Consider the following 23320-nt stretch of genomic DNA (forward strand, 5'->3'; position numbering starts at 1 on the left):
AAAATGGGGAGTTGTAAGCCCCATTGAGAGGAATAGGCAATTACATAGAGAACGACCCGGCCCCCCCCCCTCCACCCTCCTTTCAATTTTGTACATGGATCTCACATGTAACACATAGATATATCAATAAATCAATCAATCAAATTTAAATCTAAAAGGGAACCCAAAGTGGAACCCCCAGACTGCCATCAGACCCACCCAACACACCATCGTGCAGGGGTCCAAAATGTGGGGTCCAAAAATCGTTCTCTAGGAAATTACCAAATAATTTAAAACATGTTAGGGTTCAAATCATCGTGTGAGCACTTAAGATTACAAGAATTGAAAAGTCAACTTATCTTATTCAAGTTTTGAAGAAACTATACCCTTCAAGAAATATCAAGAAAATCAAGGATACAAGGTAACTTCCCTGAGAAGGCCAGTCACCCAATTATGCATCAAAGAAAACCGTGCCAAACACGAAATTTAAAGATCATGTTTATAAAATTGTTGGGTATATTCCTAGAGAACGATTTTTGTCAGTTCTTCTAACCGACATTTTCTCAGATTTAAGCTTAGACTGCCTCAGACGTCGAAAACTAAGAAATTCATGTGGTTCATGAAGTCTGATGTTGACAAATATTACAATACAATATGGTCCAATGAACGCAGAGTCTGCTGTTTGGTGGACCAATCAGAAAGAAGAGATAGAAACGATGTTTTATCAATCGGACTAACGTTCGATTGAACGAACGTTTCTTTCTTAAGAATTTGTTATAAAAACCTTACGCTTAATATAAAGACAGCTGGGTTCTGTTCTAACAAAAATTAATGTAGATATCCGATTATATATAATTTATTACTCGATGAATTATAGTTCAGTTTATGGAGATAATTTCAGATGAATGGCACCCTATAATGGTTTTTTAATTAATATATTTTTATTAAACAAATTCAAATATTCTAATGCCTGAAACAAATAAAAAAAAACTATTCTTGCAAACTTTATCTCAATTCTTCTTTAAACCTTAAAAGAAATTGTATTTTTTTAGGATAGTAATGTCCCCAATAAAATATGTCCAGAAATGTAAATATTCGCGGCATTCGCGCATTCTGGCAGCCTCTATGTTTTTAATTCGATTGATTTTATTTTAAACAGATAAACAGAAACCTAACGATGAACCATGGATTCAAACTGGGATACAAATAATGCCAACTTTTTAGAGATAGCCCAACAGTTTGGATTTAGGTGAGTGGTTATGAACGCAAATATTATCTTTTTTAACAATTTGATATTATTTCAGAGGTATAGAGACGGATAAGTCTTCATTGAAGGTAGATTTTTCGGGCACGTCCTAGTAAACGATTTTTGGGCCCCCCATCCGGTCCCCATCCACCTTTTATTAAATTTTGTACTGACATAATACATTTTCATCAAAATTATTTTTTTTAGTTTTATTCAAGGGTCATGGGTAAGGTTAAGACAATTTCTGGGCCGAGCGCTGCTACTCAGACGGGCTAGGGGCCGAGTGCTTCGGCTGGGACAGGCCAGGGGGCCGGGTGCTGCGGCCACTTCACCATCTTTAATTTTTTTATGAATGGCCGGGATGGTGAAGGGGGGGGGGGAGTTGTAGGAAACAATCTTTTCCTGAACCTCCTTCCCCCTCCTCTCTTCAAGTTTGAACATGACTCCGATTTCAAATGATTTAAACATGGAGATTTAAAATATATATTTTGTATTATCTAATGTGTATGTTTGGTAAATTAAAGATGGTTTGCTAATCAGTATGGGATGGAAAGGACTGATTAAATGGCCGAGTGCGTGGTTAATTTTATGACAGGCTTGGGGACGGGTGCTGCAACCACAAAATTATCAAGGGGGGGTAACCCAGGAGTGTATTTTTTTTTGTCAAAAAGAAATTGTTTTCCGTAAAGTTTTGATGTTTGCGCGGAGTGGTATATTTTTTTCTTGGCTGATTTAGGAAAATAAATTAGTTTATGGGGAAAATTATAAATAATGATGAAAAATTTGCCTTTTGATGACAGTTTTTGTCCCCAGATTATAAAAAATAAATACACATAAATATATATAAATATAAACCCATGGAGTGATCAGAATTGAGTTAGATTGTGTAAAAATTTGAAAATATTCAACACAACTTTTATACAACAATATTACTCGATCTTATGCACTTGTTAAAGTCAACATTCTGGTTAGGCGGGTTCAAACTTCATAGTAAATTGTGATTTGTTATTTGTACTATCTCGTGCTTTGTAGTTGAATAAAAATATGAAATGAAAATAAAACCATTTTAAGAAAAACAGTTTGGGAAGCATTCTGGTAGAAATCTGTAAACTTCAGGTATGTGTTATCTATAGCTATTTTAAAGATTTTTGACCAAACTAGAAGTGTCACAATCCCAATTCACAACAGTACCCTTCAGTTGTCCCTCATTGTTTCTGCTTCCCATAAATATTAAAGTTTTCATTTATGAGAATCCAAAAATGCAATTATGAATTTTATGATGTAAAATCAAGGTATTTTTTTAAATAGGACATTCTACAAATCAGAAATGATATTTGAGAAATAAAAAATATTTACAATGCTCATTTATTATTTAGGAGGAGGTTGGTGCCCTGAAACTTGCAGCTACTCCACACCAGTTCAGTTTACAGTACAGTACAACTAGTCCTGAGTACAGTATTGTCTGTACACCAGGTTCACTAGGACAGCTGACTGACAAGCTAGCCCTGTTGTCTGAAAGGATCTCCGCAATATCAAGGTAAATATGAATTAAAGTTTTTAAAAAAAATATATATTTAAATATTTTTAGGGACTGTGCCAGCATCGAAAATAAACTATCGAATCCAGTTTTAGGTATGACGAAATTTAAAATTACTAGAAATTCAAGGCGCTTCGCGCCCTTCTTTCTAGCCTTAGAGGGCGCTTCGCGCCCATCTCCTAAATTAATTGTGAACATGTTCTCTTTGTGTACATCGTAAAACAAAACAAAAATAATTCGCGGATTTTCACAAAAAATTTCGCGGATTTTCAAAATTTTAAAAAATTTAATGACGATCGAATTTTGATAGAGACAAATATTTGATCAGATATCCCAAGTAAAGGACTGTGGTTCTTTAACCACTCAAATATCCCAAGTAAAGGACTGGTTTTTTATCCACCCAGATATCACAGGTAAAGGACTTGGGTTTTTTATCCACTCAGATATCCCAGGTATAGGACTGGGGTTCTTTATCCACTCAAATATCCAAAGTAAAGGACTGGGGTTTTTATCCACCCAGATAATCCAGGTAAAGGACTGATTATTTTTATCCACTCAGATATCCCAGGTAAAGGACTTGGGTTTTTTATCCACTCAGATATCCCAGGTAAAGGACTGGGATTCTTTATCCACCCAGATATCCCAGGTATAAGACTGGGGTTCTTTATTCTCCCAGTTATCTCAGGTAAAGTACTTGGTTTTTTTACCCTCCCAGTTATCCAAGGTGAAGGACTGAGATCTTTATTCCCCCAGATATCCCAGGTACAGTCGACTAGGGTTCTTAATTTACATAGATAGTTTTGTTTTTCTTTAATCCAGGGTCTCTAAGCAGTAACTATATCCGTATTTTAATGAGTCACTCTTTTTAAATTTAAATTTAGATTTAAATTTCAAAAGTGCCTAGATCTTGCAAATTTTTTAAACATTCAAAATTTTGTAGGTTTCCACAAATCTTGAGTCCTCTGCTGCAAAGATAAGATCTGCCTGTTTTATACTCACACAATTCAGAGAGGAGAAAAGGTTAGCAATCTATCAAATTGATAATTTTAATTCAGTTCAATTCAATTCAATTTAATTCGATTCAAATCAATTCAATTCATTTCAATTTAATTCGATTCAATTCAATTCAATTCAATTCAATTCAATTCAATTCAATTCAATTCAATTCAATTCAGTTAAGTTCAATAGTTCAGTTCCGATTCCAATTACAGTCCCAATTCCATTCAATTCCATCTAATTCCAATCAATTCATCCAATGGTTTTAATTCATCTGAGGGCTGAAGTCATAGGTTTAACGAAATTCAAAAGTTTCTCCCTTAAAGTTCATAATTGCGATACATTTTTGGTAAATAAATGAAGATATCTTGTTTTAATGATTTAAATTCTTTATTTTTCAGTGCCTTCAAAAACTAAGATGGAAAAGCAAGAAGGTTTGGAGAAAGGATTGACTCCTTCTCTAAACCTACCTGAAGAGCGTCCTTACTGCTCTGAGGACTACCTTGAGCAGTTACCAAACAGTCTTCACGTTCTTCTCAATATCCAAGCAGAGACAGTTGAAAACAAGCATTTAGGAATAAAGATAGATTTTTATGTGGTTTTTTTCTTCTTCAAAATAACCCTTGCCTTCGAAGGAGGGAGGAGCATGAAACTTCATATAATTTTTAATGTTTTAACGGTATGTTTTTGCTTCAGGGCATAATTTTATATTCAACCCGATATCAGATTTAAGGGTTCAATCATTTCAGCCGGTTCCAACGTTTAGTATTAATAAAAAAATACGAATGTACATAAATAATGCATAAATAAATACTCCCTTATTTGTTGATCCAAGAAATAAAATCTATATTTATAAGGTTTACTGCTCGTATTGATATGTGAGCACATGCACATATCAACTAATTCTGGAGAAAATAATGCATCCAACTCTTTCGAAAACCCGGAGAATCTCGAATTTACTAAGATCCTTGAGATTGAAGAGAACTCGGAAAATGATCAATCCTCCTGGATGTCCTGGATGTCCTGGTCCAGTTTCTCTCACCATGAACAAGTGTCCAGGATCAAATTGGAACTGGAAACTAATCTTCAAAAGAAATTCTCCACAATTTTGGGTAAAATTACTCAAAATTTTCCTCAATTTACCGCTAACTTTTTTTTAGTTTCTTGCGAAAAACTTTGTTGTAAACCTAACATGGACTTGCTTATTTTCTCCACTAGTTAAAATCTTTATTACCTGAATATTTTAGCAACAGAGTTGTTTTTTCTGTTTAAATAAAAATGTTCGAATCATGTAATTTTTAGAGGAGAATCTGAGTGAGATATTTCAAATCCTCTCTCCACGTTTAGAAACCTGGACCTTTAATCCTGCCGCATGTCACAGGTAAAAAACAAAAACCGCTCTTTGGAAACAGCAACTGGCGAGAGTGCTGCCATTAATTCGTGGGACTCATTTGATTTAACGTAGAATTGGATTCTGGTCTCTGGACCCCACTGTCAAAAATCAAATTTTAATGATGATTGAAAATGTATGTATTGATTTCGCTTTAATATTTCTCCAATGACTAAAAACCAGGCAAACAAAAATTCGGCCTTAAGTTATGCTTTTTACTAATATCATTATGGACCTAGATATGATGCTGTATATGATCCGGATCCTGAGGCCCAATTTTTTGTTTTTCATTGAGATAATTTGATCTAGTGCTTGTGTTGTTTTCTCCGGTCTTGATGGAAAACTTGGTGGAGAACACTTCACCAAAATATTCCCTTATTTACTGAGGTAGAAAATATCTATTTACGTAACTGTCTTGTCTTTCATTCAGGACAATATGTTTTTTTTTGACCGTGATTTTTACTTTTTTGAATTCTAACCGAATACAAACAAAAAAGTAAAAATCACAAGAAAAAACATAATTTTCCAAATGAAAACACAAGAGAGTTGGATATACTTTTTTTTAAAATTAAAGGTACACTTGAATGTTTGTCTACAGCCCCTTTAAGTGACCAAAAACTATTCCAGATGGTTGGATAGTTGGATGGTCTGGCCGCGGTTAATGGGAGTTCATTTCTGTAAATATATTCTAACAGGTTAATATAAATATCTCTATGTAATAAATATCGAGTCACATGATATTCTGTTAACTTGTAGTAAATTGTACATCATTAATTATATGTTTGTAAACTTAACGTAAAAAACCATTATTCATTTGAACTGAGGTGTAAATGAATACGTAGCATTGTTAGCTTAAACCTTTTTTATATGTACATTCAACTTATAAACATGTGTGGAGATAGCTTAACTACATTATATCTATCTTCGCTAATTCTATAAATACGCACATCTTAAATGTGCCTATTTTAACTGTGCTGTAATACGTAACATGATTGCCTTAATCATGTGATATAGATAACGATCAAGGGATTGTAATTACGTCTATTAACTTTAACTTGTAACATATAAACCTCAAATATAGTTAGGTAGAATCAGTACTCCTTTGATTACAATGTAGAAAAATTGTATCCTCGTTTAAATATTCGGGTTGAGATCCTATCTTAATTAAAGGTAGAGATCGATTAAGGGCTTGACCGATAGCCAATGTTTGAGTCCCTGTGTGGCTAAATTTTGAGCCTGAGTAATAGCTTGTTTTATAGTTACGCTTGTATCCTTTTGTGGAATTTAGAGCCGGAGTAATAGCTGGTGTGATAGCTACGCTTGTGTCCTTGTGTGGCATTTAGAGCCGAAGTATTAGCTTGTTTGATAGCTACGCTTTTGTCACAGTTTGGCATTTAGAGCCTAAGTAATAGCTTGTTGGGTAGTTACGCTTGTGTCCCTGTGTGGCATTTAGAGCCTGAGTAATAGCTTGTTTTATAGCTACGCTTGTGTCCCTGTGGGGCATTTAGAGCCTGAGTTATAGCTTGTTTGATAGCTACCAAGATCTCGCCCTGTGTTAGTGGCCTTGATAGTTCACGGGATTGTTGCCTAGTGGATTGTGTCCTGGTTGACTGTGATAGCGAACGGGCTGTACCTTGACTGATACAGTTTGGGGCGAAGTTTTAAGAGTACGGCATTTACTACATATCTATTGTAGGAATTACAAAACAGGATAATGTATTTTCTATATTATACAGGAATACCAAGTAATTATCTCACTAAGTATGGACGGGATAATGTACTCTATATATTATCCAGGAATACCAAGTAGTTATCTCACTAAGTATGGACGGGATAATGTACTCTATATATTATCCAGGAATACCAAGTAGTTATCTTACTAAGTATGGACGGGATAATGTACTCTATGACGCTCTTCTACCAAGTCTTTATACTAAAGATATCGAGGTAAAATTTTACATTACATTGAAGAAACAAAATTGTATTCTAAATATTCTTCTTAGTTTGAAAAACTTAACGATGTATTATATATTTATATACATTCCATTTAATATTATTATCTTTTCCAATTAAAATAAATTTGTACAGAATATTTTTTTTCTTAAACGTATATTTTACATCGGCTTTCTTATCAGATTTATCAACATATTAGTTTTTAACATTATTTTTATAAAGGGGTGTTTAATTACTTCTAAATCATCATCCCCGGCCCCCCTACTTTCTAGAAAATCATTTTTTACCGAAGAAGATAGGGATTTAGGTTTTTAGTTGAATTTAGGAAAACAAATGGATTTCAGAGGAAAATAACTTGCCAATCAGCTTTTTCATTTTTCTTTCCTAAATTGGTCAAAAGCTATTCTTAAAATTATACACCCCAGTTTTTATAATAATCAATTGTTTGTAGGTTCTAGAATCTTCAGTACACCCTCTGATCTATCTTCTCAAACTCTGCTCAAAGGAATATTTATTTTTTTAAAAATTATTCTGGAAAATATGAAACATTACTTTTTTGGTAAAAGAAAAAACTATTCTTCTGTTCCTAATAGAACTAACATATTTCGTGGGACCTGACATGACCCCAGGGCTGCGTAATGTTGACAAAGGAGTAAAATGTAAAATTTAAAAATCACTCTAATCTATAATTATCAAAAATTTGTTCATAATGTATTGAAGAAGTTTCCTCTGAAAAAAAGCAACAATAAAACATTCGAACATCTTTAAAAAGGAGCGCGAACATGATCTATGATCTATGATCTATGATCTATGATCTATGATCTATGATCTATGATCTATGATCTATGTTCTATGATCTATGATGTATGATCTATGATCCATGATCCATGATCCATGATTCATGATCCATGATCCATGATCCATGATCCATGATCCATGATCCATGATCCATGATCCATGATCCATGATCTATGAACATTAAACAACCCTTATAGAAAAATAAATAGGTTGGTTTAAGGATTCTATCCTGTATCCAGCAAAAATAAGTAAAGTTGACCTACTTGTAGAGAAAACTATAGCCTGGTAAATATTATTATAAATTAGGGTGTGGGGTGCACATTGGGGTAATATAAGGGAGTCAGTGCATGGGGAGGGGGTGACTTGTTTTTGTCATAATCTTCCTTTTAAAATGCATATGCTTTGTGATTCATAATGAGAATGGACAATTTTAATGTATTCTGAAATCTTTTCATTTACAAACATTGATCAATTGTATTTTGCATTGATTTATAATGATTTCAATCTATAATTACTTTTCCCGTTCATATATCCTGTAACTCCGAAATATTGCGTACATAGGTTATACAGGAGACGTAAAAAATATTATGTTTTTATGGCTTTTTTTACACGAAATTACAATGTATTTAGGATAATCTAGATATATAAATAGATTTGAATGACCATTAATAAAAGATATGGGAGCGTCGCAAGCTCGCCAAAGTATTTGTTTTGTCTCTGATTCATGTACAAAATACCTAATTTAAGGGTTATCACGGAAATGACCAGTTTCCCGTCAGATTTTAGAACTTTAAGGCAACATTACGGCTTATTTAGAAACTTCTATCAAAAAAAAATCTTTATTGGCAGCCTTATTTGACTTGAATAAGAGGTTTATGGTGTAAACTTAATATTGATGCCCCCCCTGATACCCCACTGTAGGAGGGGGGGAGGCTTACTGCCTGGAAAAAAATCCAAAATCCCCATTTCATTAAAAAAAAATTTAAAACTATTTATTTGAAACTCTATTTTTAGCTATTATTTTTTTTAGGGAGGAAAGGTTTGAGATTTTTCCAACATTTATGTCTCTGAAGAATTTTTCTGTGAAGCATATTTTTGATTATTAATTTTTCTAAAAATTATTTTAGTTTGGATATGGAATCAAATATGAAGAAGAAATTGGTTCTGTCCAAGCTTCTTCAAGGAACTTGGGATTTACTGGGTCCAGCTGAGCTTAGGTAAATTTAGGGTTCACTAGGTCCAGCTGAGCTAATTTAAATATATGGTTTACTAGGTCCAGCTGAACTAAGGTGAATTTAGGGTGTACTAGGTCCAGCTGAGCTAATTTAAATTTAAGGTTTACTAGGTCCAGCTGAGCTACGTTAAATTTTGGTTTTACTAGGTCCAGCTAAACTGAGGTAAATTAAGGGGTTACTTGGTCCAGGTAAATTTAGGGTTCACCAGGTCCAGCTAAACTGAGGTAAATTAAGGGTTTACTAGGTCCAATAGAATTTAGGTAAATTAAGGGTTCACTAGGTCCAGTAGAATTTAGGTGAATTTAGTGGTTACTAGATCTAACTGAACTCTTTGAATTTAGGGTTTTCTAGATCTTGACGGAATTTTGTATTTGATGGTTAAAAAAAAGCTAAAAAATCAAGGCCATGCTAATTTTTATCATAACTTGTTTTTGTTGAGACTTCTAATTGTCTTTAATACTATTTTATTTTATCAGATGGGTTTCCAGGTTGTCTGGCCTCATTCAATCGGAAATACAAGTGTTAGGTAAGTTTTGGATCGATTTTTTAGATAAATATATTTAGTTAAGCTACACTCTTCTCTTTGTATGTAAAGTCTGATATAAATGAATATCTATATGATTAAAATGTGACTAAAAACTTAATTTCAAGTCTGTGATTCACAACGGTACCATTTTTCTCGGTAAATACTATGTGCACTGCAAGCATAAAAATGCTCTAGTGAACAGTGTGGACTGTGGACTCGATGCAAATGATTTCACACATTTCACGAAATTTTAATGCAAATATCTATTTTCAATCAATAAAGATTTTAGGTATACATTTGTACAAATGGAGTGTAACTTGAAATTACGTTTGCAGACAGAAACGGTAACATTTTTAAAACCATTTTATATTTTCTAGGACAGCATTGTTTGGTGCTACTCAATATCTGGCAAGGGATTATTGTGCGGCATCCAGATGCTGCTGCGCGTGAATGCCGCACACTTTTACCCGGTTTAGTAAAAATTGCCTGGAGCTGGTCCCACGGGCAGACGCCGGAGTATTTTAGAGAACAGGTTTATTTATTTCAGGCAATTGCGCCATCGTTGCTTTTTTATTTCATGAAATCTTTATTTTTTATCTGTGGACATATTCTTTTAGTCATAAATGAACTGACAAATTCGCAAACAGGATTTTTATTGGTGGTATTTAGAGTTATATAATTAAATCATGGTTAGTTTGTACAATTCTAGTTTTCATCGAGAAACAGTGATAGTAGGCTTAATGATAATTATATTATTATTAATGATATTGATATTGATATTGATATTGATATTGATATTGATATTGATATTGATATTGATATTGATATTGACATTAATATTGATATTGATATTGATATTGATATTGATATTGATATTGATATTGATATTGATATTGATATTGATATTGATATTGATATTGATATTGATATTGATATTGACATTAATATTGATATTGATATTGATATTGATATTGATATTGATATTGATATTGATATTGATATTGATATTGATATTGATATTCCGGTGGAGGGTCTTCTCAGATACAAAGATTATTTTTTATTATCATAAATATTTTCTCATCTTATCTTTTTTCTTAACTTAGTAATGCACTTTATTCATTTAGTTCACAATCAGCAGTTCATATATATTATGCTATTATTTACTGTTAACTGAATTTTCCACTCAAAAATAAATTTAACTTTTAAAACTTTTCTTTAACTTAAAGCCCGTAATTTGGAGTGACCATTCAACGTTTTGACTGATAACGAATGAATGAGATATCCATTATGTGTCTTTGAAAAAAGGGTTATTTTTAATTGTGGTTTCTCTTTTAATAGTTTCTTGCGGGTGTCTTGGTACAAAAATAGTATAGGCGACTATGAGAATTGAAAACTTTTCATTTTAGAAAAACGATATCTTCTACATTATTAGTCAGATACAGGTTTTAAGAGTATCATTGTGAACAAGGCAAATTTCTTGATGTTTCTAGTCTGAACAGTGGTCAGTTAAGAGTCATCTTGGAACGTATAGCGGCCCAGCGGGGCCTCTTTTTCAGATTTCATTTCCTTATGTTTCATTATCATCCTCCCTTACACTGTTTCCTGACACAGTTTCAGAAAATTATTTTCTCGAGTCCTGTCTTGACATTTCTTGAGTTTTTTAGTTCCGTCGGCAGTACATTCCAAACCGGGTTAACTATTTGTAAAGAACTTTTTCCGTTGATCTGTATTTGATCGATTTGATGGAAGAAGATTGCCTTTATAGGCAGTATTCCTTATTAATCGGGTAACATTTTCTCCAGCAGTATTGAACCATGTAGCTGGGTCAACCTTGTCAACTTTGTCGGGATTTTAAAATCTGAATTAAATCGATAAATAGAAATTACAAAGATATTCCCTTTGATTAATATAAATCATATAAATTAATGAATAATATTAATATGACAACTAAATTTACAAATAATGTTAAAAATCTTAAAATAACTTCTGTAATTTCTAAGTATCTGGAAACCCTACTGTTGTCCCAGTGTAATACTGACACTACTTTATCAAGATCTCTTACTGAGGGTATAACAGGTACATTGTTATAGTTATAGTTATTGTTATTGTTATTGTTATTGTTATTGTTATTGTTATTGTTATTGTTATTGTTATTGTTATTGTTATTGTTATTGTTATTTTTATTGCAGTTGTTGATATTGTTATTATTATTTGATGAGGCGGAACTGGTCGATTCCTGTTCCTTGTTATTCCATACTCCTTGCTTAAAACCTATGCAGACAAAGAAAAGGGGCTGGAGCTAGACCCTAACCCAGGATTACTGACTTTATGTTAAATTGTTAAATGTTAAAAATAATGATTAAAACGATAATTATGTTTAGACCTGAACGTGAACCCTAAGTTTAACAATATGATGAAGACAGTTTTGAACCAGATGAACAATTAGACCTTGAGGTCTTTTTTCCTGTGAAAATTCAATCCAGTTAATTTTAATAAATATTTTTTATATTTTCAGATGAATTGATTTTAAAAATGTCGGAGTCCACGGTGGGGACACAGAGCCCGCTAGTAGCGGGGGACGGTATCCAGCTCCGTAACCTTACCATTTCAGGGATAATACTAATATTAAGTTATAATCTCTGTTTGTTTTTTGTATGTCCGATCATAACTCAGAAATCCCTTGAGTGAATTGTCTCAAACTTTGATTGGGTAACTCGAGAGAACAACGGGAATGTTCTTAGCTTGGTTTAGAGATTCTGAATTGAGTGGGTCCACTTCAGAAAATAGCCCAAGTCGCAATATACGACCAAGAGGGGTAGACGGCGGGAGAAACCTCGGGTACTCTGGACGCTTGGTTTTCTAGCTAGTAATAATATACTATAACTAATCTTTAAAGGGACTTGTGACGTGATTTCGAATGACTTGCAACGATATTCATTAAAGCTTTCTCTTTAAAAGTGACTTGTGGATTTTTTGCTGCTGGAACCAATACATAAATAATCAGAATTGGCTTGGCATACTACTTTTTAAATGGAGGGTCCCGTTCTGAATCCTCATATGGACACTTTGTGTAACCATTTTGGATATTTTCCTAGGGTTAAAAATTAAGTTTGTATGCAGATGGGCCAACAAAGTAAACCATTATAGCTTCCTCGAATTCTCATATTATTTATATTTAACTGCAGGTCCTTCACACAATTTTGCTCAAGCAATGGTTTAAAACATAATGTTGTAAATGTTGCCATGGAACTTCTAAACTCGGCTCAGTTACATTTGCCATAATACTTCTGCCATAATTACACTTCCCATGAATACTTCTGTCATACGTAACACTTGCCATAATTGCTTTAGTCATAATTTTCCAACTTTTACAAAGATGTAAATCTAACTATTTTTTTCTATAAATGCGACAAATTTTCTCATAAACTCCCAACTTTAGTTTTCTTACAATGCTGACGGGAGAGATATGAACACTATAAAAGAGCTTGTTGAAGAATCAATGACAATACAATACTTTTCCAATAGAGCAGTAACTTAACCTTATATACTGCTCATGAGCTGACCCTCGTTTAGATTTGTTAATTGTAGTCATAAAAGTTATGATTTTAGTTGTTCAATAAGAAAATGTATGTATGTATAACTATTATTATTTGTAATTATGGCAAGTGTAACTTATGGCAAGTGTTACTAATGACAAGTGTAATTATGCCAAATGTAACTGAGCCCTAAACTACAGTCCGTATATATTTATCAATACAATGAAGACGACTTAAGATTTAAATTTTTAAGACTTAAGATTTCTACCAAACTTTCAAACAGCATGGATGCACATAAACAGGGAAACAAAGAGAAGCTCTCAATTTAAATCTTCTCTTTGTTTACTTGTAAATAAACTTGTAATTTGAAAAACGCTTGTTAGAGATAAACACTTTAAAAGGAAAAGTCGTCTTCATTGTATTGATATAAACGCCGAACACTGTAATACAAGTGAGACTTGCTTGAAATTACGTTAACAGTCCCTTTAAGTTAGTTCGGTCGTCTAATAGATCAGTATTTTGGTTCCAGGTTTCTTCAATATTGCTAGCTATGAGATCAAGGAGTTTAACAAGGATATTGTCGGAGACTTCAACAAATTAGGAAAATATTAACACCACTTTCAATTCCAGCAATTTTACAAGCAAACTTTTCTGATTAACCAACACATTCATTTCCAGCAATTTTACAAGCAAACTTTCATCTTTAACCCAAACAATTTTACGAATAAGCTTTCATTATTAATAATTGAAACGTTGTTAGCAGTACAAAAGAAAATATTTTAAGTATCTTTTCTGAAAAGGATCTAGCTTATATAATTTTAAAAATCCTTTAAACATTTTTTAGCAGGGTGTTGCGAATATTTCATGCCAATAATTTGATAAGGACCCTTTTAACTATAACGCTGTTATCCTTAGAGGAGTTATTTTTTGTATTTTTATAAGATCAAAAAAATTACTTAAATGAAAAAAATTTTTATTTTTCTATTGCCACAAATAATTGACACACATAAATTATAATAAAAAAAAACTAAGAAGTTAACTTTATAATAATCCACATTTTTTTGTTCTTACGACACAATTTTTAAAGGGGGGGGGGCACAAAACGTATTACTCTCCGGAAAATTTAAACAGTGGTTAAACATAACTTAAATAATTGACACACATAAATTATAATAAAAAAAAACTAAGAAGTTAACTTTATAATAATCCACATTTTTTTGTTCTTACGACACAATTTTTAAATTTGAAAGTGAGGTTTTGATTTTGTTTCCAGATTTTTTGCCTCCCATTCCCCAAGAGACAAACTTTGCTTTCTTCCTTGCTTCACTCTTTCTGGCGATGATATGGGTAATTTTTTTAATTGAAATAAAGCCGTAATCTTTTTTTTGATGTTTTGTTTGTTTCTTTTATTTGAAAGGAAGTATTTTGGAAAAATAAGAGAGATCTGGTATTAGAAGAACTTAAAGTAAAATTTTTAATTAATCTTTTGTACTTTGATTTTTATCGGATGTTTCTGTCTCGAAACCCGCCCATCACCATCACTGTCAACTTTTCAAGTGCGCAGGGCTTGCCGCGTAGGCCGTATGAAGCATTGGTTATTGGGGCATAGTATGTTACATTGTTACACATCCGGACCGGTTTCAAATTAGATACAGAACTTTGGAAACATCGAAATAAAATGTCGTTTCCTAAACCTACTGGTAATGAAATGCTGCGGATGTTTAGGTTTTTAATTGAATAATTATATGGAGCTTTCAAAAATGATCCTGCATATTTCATGGCTATTTATTTATTTTTACTATTCCTGGGATTTAGGTAAAATAGTATAAAAACCATGGAAAAATTGTAAAGACGACATGTTATAAATTCTGTCGACGCTCCCGGAGTTGGGTTCAAACCATAGCTAAATAGAAAAATTGGTCATTTTAATTTTAATGATTTTTTGCTGATTGGTTGATTGATTGATTGATTGATTGATTGATTGATTGATTGATTGATTGATTAATTGTTTATTAAGATCACTTATATAACCTTCTTTAACTCCCGTGTGGTTGGTTCCATGTTTACCAGTCTTATTAACAAGTTTGTTCAAGTAGGATACGTCAAGGTAATTCATTAATTTATTAATTTATGCGTTCATTCGTTTACTCGTTTTGTTCATTCATTCTTTCATTCGTTCAACCTTTCATCCCTTCATTCTTTCATCCATTCGTTCATGTATTATTTTTTCATTCGTTTATCCTTTGATCGTTTCATCCTTTCAGCATTTGATCCTTTGATCCTTTCAGCATTTGATGCTCTCATCCTTTCATTCTTGCAATCTTTCATCCTTTCATTCTCAAAATTTCGTTAAATATACAACCACGAATATTCCCTTTATTTAGATTGGTTCCCTCAGTTTCTCAGTGATGGCGGGTAAAGTGATGTTTCGAGATTTTGCGTACATTACTCCGGACTGGTCAGTCAGAGCACTAGATGGATATATTATATTCAGGTTAGTGATCAGAAATCAAAACTTTTTAATTAGATGGAGTTCAGCTTTATGACTTGAACCAAAACATTGGCCAAATTCACAAGCTTTTGACTTAGATGGATTCATATAAGATTTGGAATTTAAAATACATGATTAGAACACACATATGTCTTTAGGGCTATTTTTCCCTACAAGGGACCAGATTAAATGAATGCAAGATGTAGTTGAACTACTAGACTAAATTTAACCACTTTTTTTCAGGTTGACCCGGTGCATTAAGGCAGTGGTTCAACTACGTTCAACTACATTCAATACCTTTTAATTATTTCGAATATTGATTATTTCTTATTTTAGATGGTGGCGAGCTTACGTACCTAAAAATGTTTCCGAAGATCTCTCGCATTCAGATACCAGGTGAACATTTTTACTTAAGTCTTTTTGTCCCATAAACGGAAGAAGTTTTTTTTATGCTGTGCCTACTTCATTTTCAAAGATAAATCAGTCAAAAAAGACTAAAAGCAGACGACAATTATTTTGCTTTATATTGTTTAGCTTTGGAGACATCTTTTGTGGTGAGATTACTGTACAATTGTATAGGGTTGAAATGCATTTGTACAACAGGGAGGGATTTAACTGTACCTGTAATCTATTGTATAGGTAATCTGTAAAACTGTACGGTTTTGTGCCGCACGTGAACAAAAGATCTCAGCTGTTCATGTTTTTCTGTTGATTAGGTTATCTGTACAATTGTACGGTTTTGAGCCGCACTTGTAAACAACATATCTCACCTGTACAATGTACATACACGTTTGACAGTTTTTTGTTTAAGGTTGTCGGTACAATTGTACGGTTTTGAGCTGCATGTGTACAACAGATCTCATCTGTACAAGGATCTAGAGGAAAAGTTCGGTTTGGAACCTGGCATTCTGCCTCGACAAGAATCTACAGTTGTACAGGTATGTGACAAAGTGACTTGGGTGTCGAACATTAAAAAAATTTAAATTGCGATGAAAATGGAACGATGAGAAGATGCCATCGCTCTAATCTCAAGACGAGAAAAATAATGACGCTACATTTTACTAAACAAAATTAAATTAATTGTTTCAATATTAAAAAGAAAGAGAAAATACATAAATAAAGATTTTAGCGAGTATATTCTAGACAAAATATAAATATTCTAGGATAAGAAGGGAGACCTAGATATGGATTCTAGCGAGTATATTCTAAACAAAATATAAATATTCTAGGATAGGAAGGAAGATCTAGATATGGATTCTAGTGAGTATATTCTAGGCAAAATATTAATATTCTAGGATAAGAAGGAACTCAGAGAAAGATCTAGATATGGATTTTAGTGAGTATATTCTAGGCAAAATATAAATATTCTAGGATAAGAAGGAAGACCTAGATATGGATTCTAGCGAGTATATTCTAGGCAAAAACTGGAGAGACCTTATCCCTGTTATCAAGGTAGTATACACTATACAGTGCACACAAGTTTTAATCCAACGATAGTGAGTGGGGGAGGGGGTTTGTTTTTGTTAAATATGAGTTTTATTGAGTTTGTATGGAGTTTTATTTTGTTAGGATAGAGTTTTTATTGAGGTTTTATGGAGTTTTATTGAGTTTGTATGAAGTTTTTTTTGAGTTCGTATGGAAAGATATTGAGTTTGTATGTAGTTTATTGAGTTTGTATTTAGTTTAATTGAGTTTTTATGAAGTTTTATTGAGTTCGTTTGAAGTATTTTGAGTTGCTTAGAACCTAGAGCATGGCTCTACAACATTGAGTTAGTATGTAGTTTTATTGAGTTTGTATTTATTTTTATTGAGTTTGTATTTAGTTTTACTGAGTAATGAAGTTTTATTGAGTCTGGATGGAGTTTTATTGAGAATGTATTTAGTTTTATTGAGATTGTATGTAGTTTTATTGAGTTTGGATGGATTATTTTTGATTTTACATGAAGTTTTATTGTTTTTTTTTAGTTTCATTAAGTTTGTATGGAGTTTTATTGAGTTTGTATTGAGTTCTATTGAGTTCTATTGAGTTTGGCTGGAATATAATTGAGTTTATTGATTTTGAATCGAATTTCATTAAATTTGGATGGAATTTGAAAGAGTTTTAAAAGGAATACTTTTATATGTTCAGATGATTATTTAAAACAAAGATTGAAGAACCAAATAATTGCGATATGATTTTTTTCAGGTTGATATTTCCACTGGAAAACTAATATTTGGAAACCGTCTTCTTCCAACAACATTATTGGTAGGTTACATATCATGTATATTTATTATATACAGAGTGTCCCAATAAACATGGAAATTGATGAAGATATTAGACATTAAGACAATTATGATCTATTGAAAAAATGGAATTTGTACAAATTTTGAAAGATACAAAAATATTAGACCACATTTTGGAAATCTGAAGACCATGCGTTTTCGATATTAGATGTTTAAGCTGGAATTCTGCATTAATTGTGAAAAATGCGACATGGATTGGAGACTAAATAAAAATCGTCACTGAATTCCCATTTTTATTGGGACACCCTGTAGCATATTTATATTATACAGCGTGTCCCACATCGTTTTGATTAATGTTAAAATTTTAAGGATATATCTGATATCAGAATAAAGTTTATGACTTGCATTTATATGGCCGATTCAGGAGTCGTCTTTGCTTTTTAAAGGCTCCTGAGGTAATTGATAAGGAAATTTATCTTTTAAAAGTCAAAGTTGGGATTCAAAATTGAAAAACTGGGTTTAAATTGTCATTTTTGTTTAATACTTGGTGAAACTTTTCATCAACGTTTATTTATTTTCCCTGAATAAGCGATACAAAACCCTTTATATTTTGAATTTGTTTTGATGTTTGTCTTGATCTTAAAGGTTTCTGTAGAAGAGTCGCACTTGACCTATTCCACTAAGCCGGCCAACACAAACCTGGATCATTTCATGCATTTTATTAAATGCAACGCTGAGAACATCAAGGTAACCCCCAGTCCCACCACTATTACTTCTATTTTATTTAACTATAATTGTTATCCATTTTATCTTGATTATTTTTTAAATCAGTTGAAATTATATGTATCTATATAAAAAGTATTCATTTTTTTTTCTTCATTAAATCAAATCTCTAATAATTTTCCTATTTTCTAGTAGAGCTAAAAATACGTATTCCTGGTAAAGAATATTAAATTTTGATATTTAATTGCATTACATTATTGATAATTCTAGTAAGAGTACTTTAATTTGATGTACTGAGATATAAAATAATAATCTAAAGTGACTCTCCAGTTTTATTAATTAATTCACAAGGGTACCCTTAAAGGATTGTATATTGTATAATCAAAAATAAATGAGATAGCCATGTTTATTGTTTATCTTTAAAACTTTTCACTTGCGTATTTCTTCTACAGATTCAGTTGGAGGAAATTATCAGAATTTAATACTTTTTTATGTTAAGAAAACGACAATGTCTCCACATAATTTATCAGATAAAGGTTTAAAAACTAATATTTTGTGATTCCACCATGCGCCTTTTTATAAATGAAAGGTTACCAGAAAATACAACGGCAGCATTTGTGTAGGTTATACTGGCCGAAAGTCCTAAATACACAGGCTTACGGTCTCATGATGAAGCTCCGAGGAATATGGGGGATGGATTTGTAATATTAGCCAGTAATCTGGTTCATCTTTACTACTACATGGATGAGGTAAAGTTGATTTTCTCCAATTTTTGAATTTCTTTTTCTTCTTTTTCGTGCCTGACATTGTTAATACAAATTTATACGTTAATTCTTAGCTTGACGAGCTTAACTCCATTGCATAGTACAAGAAAGATTATAGATTATAAGTCAGGGAGGGGGAAAAAATACTACTTCAATGTGTGCAGTGTACACACTGTATCAATAAAAATAGTATCGCCCCCCACCCGGATTTTACTAAAGTGGGGGTAATAGATTGCTGTCTCTCTCCTAGATCTTTTGCTCAAATCTATCATTTCAAATCTGTATTATCCCTAACATCCGTGAATTGTTAAGCCTGGCGTGGTCCCTGAACATGTGGAGTTGTTAACCCTACCATCTGGGGAAATGGTAGAACCTGCCCAACCCTCCTGGGGTCTAGATATCAAGTGTGGCAAGGGAACTGATATCAGCTATGGACCTTGGGCTGACAGGTTTTTTTTTTAATTAAAAAGATTATTTTCCGATGTAAAAGTTTTCAAAATATTTCAATTTTTAAGTTCATGGACATGTTTAAGACAAATAAGCGAATCTAAAAGTAAGAATCATGGCTCTGCTGCAAATTGAAGTCATTGGACTTATACATATAGTCGCTTCTAGTCTCCGTATATAGATTTTTTATTTAAGAAGATTTTAAGTCGTTACATTTTTTCGTTTCTGTTTTGAAAATCTGTAAATTTTTAGGCAACGAGAATTTCTGTATAAATTTTTCTTTCCTCCAGACTACCAACCCTTAAAGGTAAATCTAATAATTTTTTTTCGGTTTGTTGATTGATTGGCTTATGGGCTGATTGATTTATTGGAATGAGTCCATTGATGAAAATTATTTATTGATTAAATTGATGTGTGGATGAACAACGCATTGATTGATTGTTTGGTTGATTTATGTATTGACTGATTGTCGTATATTGATTGATTATTGTATTGATTGTTTGAGGTATTGACTTATTAACGTAAAGACTGATATATATATTGATTAATTGATGTATTGGTTGATTGATTTATTTATTGATTTATTTATTGATTTATTTATTGATCGATTGATTTATTGGTTAATTGATTATGTAGGCTACCCCTAAACCTATACCTGGAGATAAGCGTGCTGCTAAGAGGTTTGATATCCGGTTGTCTACTCTCCACGAGGCGACTATTGATATTCTTTTCTCGAAGGACAAGGAGACCAAAGCTATACACATGAACATTGCTCAGGTTGGTGGCAATAGAAATAGTTAATACATTATAATTAGGCAGTCTGCAGTCTGTTTGTTTGTTTGTTGGTTGGTCTGTTGGTTTGTTTGTGTCCAATAAACGTCAAAACGGCTGAACTGTATCCAAGACCAATTTAATTATTAATACTGAGGAAAAGTTCGTAATTTTGTTGTGATTTTAAATTACTTATGTATAATCATTGCACCATAATGTTTCATGAATTATTTGGTTTTAATGCATATTTATTAATAATTGTACTTTACTAACTAAAAAATGATTTTAATGTTAATTTTAACGAAACATAGTTCGGGTTAAAGCTTAATAGATTTAAGTGCTTCTTATTTATTCTGCTTAATTACTAGTTTCCAGTCGAAACTAGAAACTTCTAAAGTACGAACAATATCAATTAAAGAAAACAACAATATAACTTAAATACAGGGAGATATTTACAGCTGTGCAGAAAAGATCTGAAACTGTACAGCAGTTGTACAGTGTACATAGACTCATTTAATTTTTTGGGCTACTGGTAAACTATTTGTTTACGAAATGTCGTCTTCCTTTTCCACGGTTTAATGGGTCCATCTGTAAATTTTTTTGTAAAATCAAAAAAAAAACTTTGTTTAGGGAAGTTATTTTGAAATGACAATTCCGTGGTATATAGAAAACAGCAGTGGATACTCTACAAGGTAATTTCATTCTTTTTGAAAAGAAATTAAAGGCAGTAAATCATGGAAATAAAAAAATTATTGTCTTTATTGTTTCATAGCTTAATACTGCATGCAGGAAACAGTGGAGGAATTATCAGAATTAAACACTTGTCAAAATAGCAACTTGACGTTATCTTTCACATTAATGAGAAACGTTGTGAATCGGGCATACCCCTCTTTTTTAATGGATGGTCGTTTGAAATTACATTAAAAGTCCCTTTAAGCGTAGTTTTGAAATATTATGTTTCTTTTTAGATTGAATGGAAATTTGATGAAACCAGAAGGAACAACATCCCTTGCATACAGGTAGCGTTGCAAGGGCGTACTCAGGATTTAGTTCAAAGGGGGGCAGCTTAAATGTTTTTATTTCCAATGGAGACTTAAAATCCGTTGGGGCCTAAAACCCCCCTGTATACATAGATTTTACTGCCCCAGGTTGGGGGTTGAACTCCCTTATCACCCCCCCCCCTGAATATGTCTCTAAGCGTAGGCCGGCTTGCTATTTTGTGTTGACTGTTGAAGCAAATCTTAGAACTAAAAATATTTTTTTTTCTACAGAGCGTCCCATATCATATTAGATTAGATTATCTCCAAACTTTACGGCCAATATGCGCACATAATACCTAGTATTTACTGCATGAATTTATATAAGCAACATACAATTTTTTAGACTGATTTGTTCTTCTTAAATTTTCTGATTAGCCCCGGAAATCGCAGTTCAAAGCTATAACACGATCCAATATGATGTGGGACACCTTGTATATTTAACATTAATACTTTTTTCTCTGTATTTTATTAATACCTTTTCTACGTTTGGATAAATTGAATTGATGAATATGTTGATAAATTCAATTACATTGAGAACCAAAACTTCAAAATGTATTTTGTAATGTATTTTGTTACAAAGAATTTACTATTAGCTTAAGTCTAATGGTCTGTGCATTATGTTCATCGGATTTTTTAAAACTTTATCTTTTGTCTAAAGTCATCTTCCTTTTCCACAGTTTTCTGGTTCTCATTGTGTGAAAATACCACAAATGTTATGGTTTTTGCTTTTCAAAATTATTTAGTTTGATTTGAAATTATTTTTAGGGACTTGATTTTGTGTGAAACCTTGGAGTTCCAAATAGACATGTTCTATCCTCAATATTGGAACAGTCACCAGGTATTCATCTATCACGTGACCTTTAAAGGGATCACGTGACCTTTTAGAGTTGTATGCCCATATCACACAATATTTAATTGTGGTTCCTCTCTCAGAGACAAGAAAGGAAATAGATATAATTCAACACTATTTAAGATAAAAAGAACTCTGTACTATTTACTAAATAAATGTTCTAAATCGTTTATGCAAATCTTACTAATAAGTGGGCACTACAAAATACGTTTAATTTCATTTTTAATTTTCAATTGTTTTCAGTGATTTTATTTTACTTTATAAAAACTATAGTTTTCTATTTTATTAATTTTATTATTAACTGGTTCTATGTTTTAAAGGAATGGAATTTCACGTTTACCGCCAGCAAAGCTACACTCAATTTTGTCTTTGTTCATAAATGGTTCTTTCAGGTAAAAACCGGATATTTTTTATTAAAAACAAATAAAAAAATATGATGTTAAATGAAAAAAAAAACTAAATTGGAGGATATATATATATATGTTAATTATATATTGGATGAAAAAGTATGTAATTATCAATCAATAACTTTATTGATTTAAGATAGGGATTTAAAAAAAATATTTATTAGAAAAAGATATTGAAAACAGAAAATAATTACTTGTGGATGGATTATTGAATAGAAAAAATATTAATAATAATGTGCTTTGTTAGTATGGTAAGAATAAAAAATTTATATTGAAAATTTTTTTTCATGAAAAAATTGTGTTTTATAAACTTTTTAGCTATATTGGAAATTTTAAGAATTAGAAGAGATTTAAGAAATTAGTTTTCATCATGAAATTCAAGGAGTGAGAGGGGGTGGTTAGTACTTT

The 23320-nt window shown here is 32.1% G+C and overlaps 2 protein-coding genes across 5 annotated transcripts in view; both read left to right on the top strand.

Moving 5' to 3' along the window:
* Window positions 1-3159: 3159 nt before the first annotated feature.
* On the top strand, window positions 3160-12176 carry LOC111701121 (uncharacterized). 4 transcript variants are annotated; one of them, XM_023472279.1, is made up of 15 exons: window positions 3160-3214; window positions 3703-3782; window positions 4160-4333; window positions 4616-4870; window positions 5061-5139; window positions 5458-5535; window positions 5776-5843; window positions 7007-7095; window positions 7553-7606; window positions 8120-8184; window positions 9027-9116; window positions 9611-9660; window positions 10038-10192; window positions 11661-11736; window positions 12042-12176. In XM_023472279.1, exons 3-15 carry the CDS (start codon window positions 4177-4179, stop codon window positions 12104-12106), a joined length of 1281 nt encoding a protein of 426 aa, XP_023328047.1. In that variant the 5' UTR covers window positions 3160-3214; window positions 3703-3782; window positions 4160-4176; the 3' UTR covers window positions 12107-12176. The 4 variants fall into 4 exon arrangements, with proteins under 4 accessions (XP_023328047.1, XP_023328050.1, XP_023328049.1 ...); XM_023472281.1 differs by lacking the exon at window positions 3160-3214 and adding an exon at window positions 3290-3330; XM_023472280.1 differs by lacking the exon at window positions 3160-3214 and adding an exon at window positions 3337-3369.
* Window positions 12160-23320, top strand: part of LOC111701115 (uncharacterized protein KIAA1109) — a 63068-nt gene continuing 51907 nt past the window's right edge. Inside the window, exons 1-18 of the mRNA XM_023472268.1 lie at window positions 12160-12271; window positions 13726-13797; window positions 14470-14543; window positions 15214-15303; window positions 15581-15690; window positions 16024-16083; window positions 16499-16625; window positions 17059-17139; window positions 17873-17932; window positions 18556-18657; window positions 19257-19382; window positions 19710-19846; window positions 20097-20151; window positions 20481-20621; window positions 21246-21307; window positions 21584-21634; window positions 22421-22493; window positions 22826-22897. Coding sequence (XP_023328036.1) covers window positions 12193-12271; window positions 13726-13797; window positions 14470-14543; window positions 15214-15303; window positions 15581-15690; window positions 16024-16083; window positions 16499-16625; window positions 17059-17139; window positions 17873-17932; window positions 18556-18657; window positions 19257-19382; window positions 19710-19846; window positions 20097-20151; window positions 20481-20621; window positions 21246-21307; window positions 21584-21634; window positions 22421-22493; window positions 22826-22897 — 1572 coding nt within the window. The 5' untranslated portion in view covers window positions 12160-12192. The remainder of the gene's footprint in view (window positions 12272-13725; window positions 13798-14469; window positions 14544-15213; window positions 15304-15580; window positions 15691-16023; window positions 16084-16498; window positions 16626-17058; window positions 17140-17872; window positions 17933-18555; window positions 18658-19256; window positions 19383-19709; window positions 19847-20096; window positions 20152-20480; window positions 20622-21245; window positions 21308-21583; window positions 21635-22420; window positions 22494-22825; window positions 22898-23320) is intronic.

Source organism: Eurytemora carolleeae, unplaced genomic scaffold (assembly GCF_000591075.1).
Source record: "Eurytemora carolleeae unplaced genomic scaffold, Eaff_2.0 scaffold216, whole genome shotgun sequence".
Classification (NCBI taxonomy): domain Eukaryota; kingdom Metazoa; phylum Arthropoda; class Copepoda; order Calanoida; family Temoridae; genus Eurytemora; species Eurytemora carolleeae.

Excerpts from the sequence above, each read along its gene's own strand:
- LOC111701121 (XM_023472279.1), top strand. The coding sequence starts at position 4,177 with ATGGAAAAGCAAGAAGGTTTGGAGAAAGGATTGACTCCTTCTCTAAAC. Across the intron at positions 9,117-9,610 it reads CTGGGTCCAGCTGAGCTTAG|ATGGGTTTCCAGGTTGTCTG; the intron begins GTAAATTTAGGG and ends TTATTTTATCAG. Across the intron at positions 11,737-12,041 it reads TCTTACTGAGGGTATAACAG|ACCTGAACGTGAACCCTAAG; the intron begins GTACATTGTTAT and ends AATTATGTTTAG.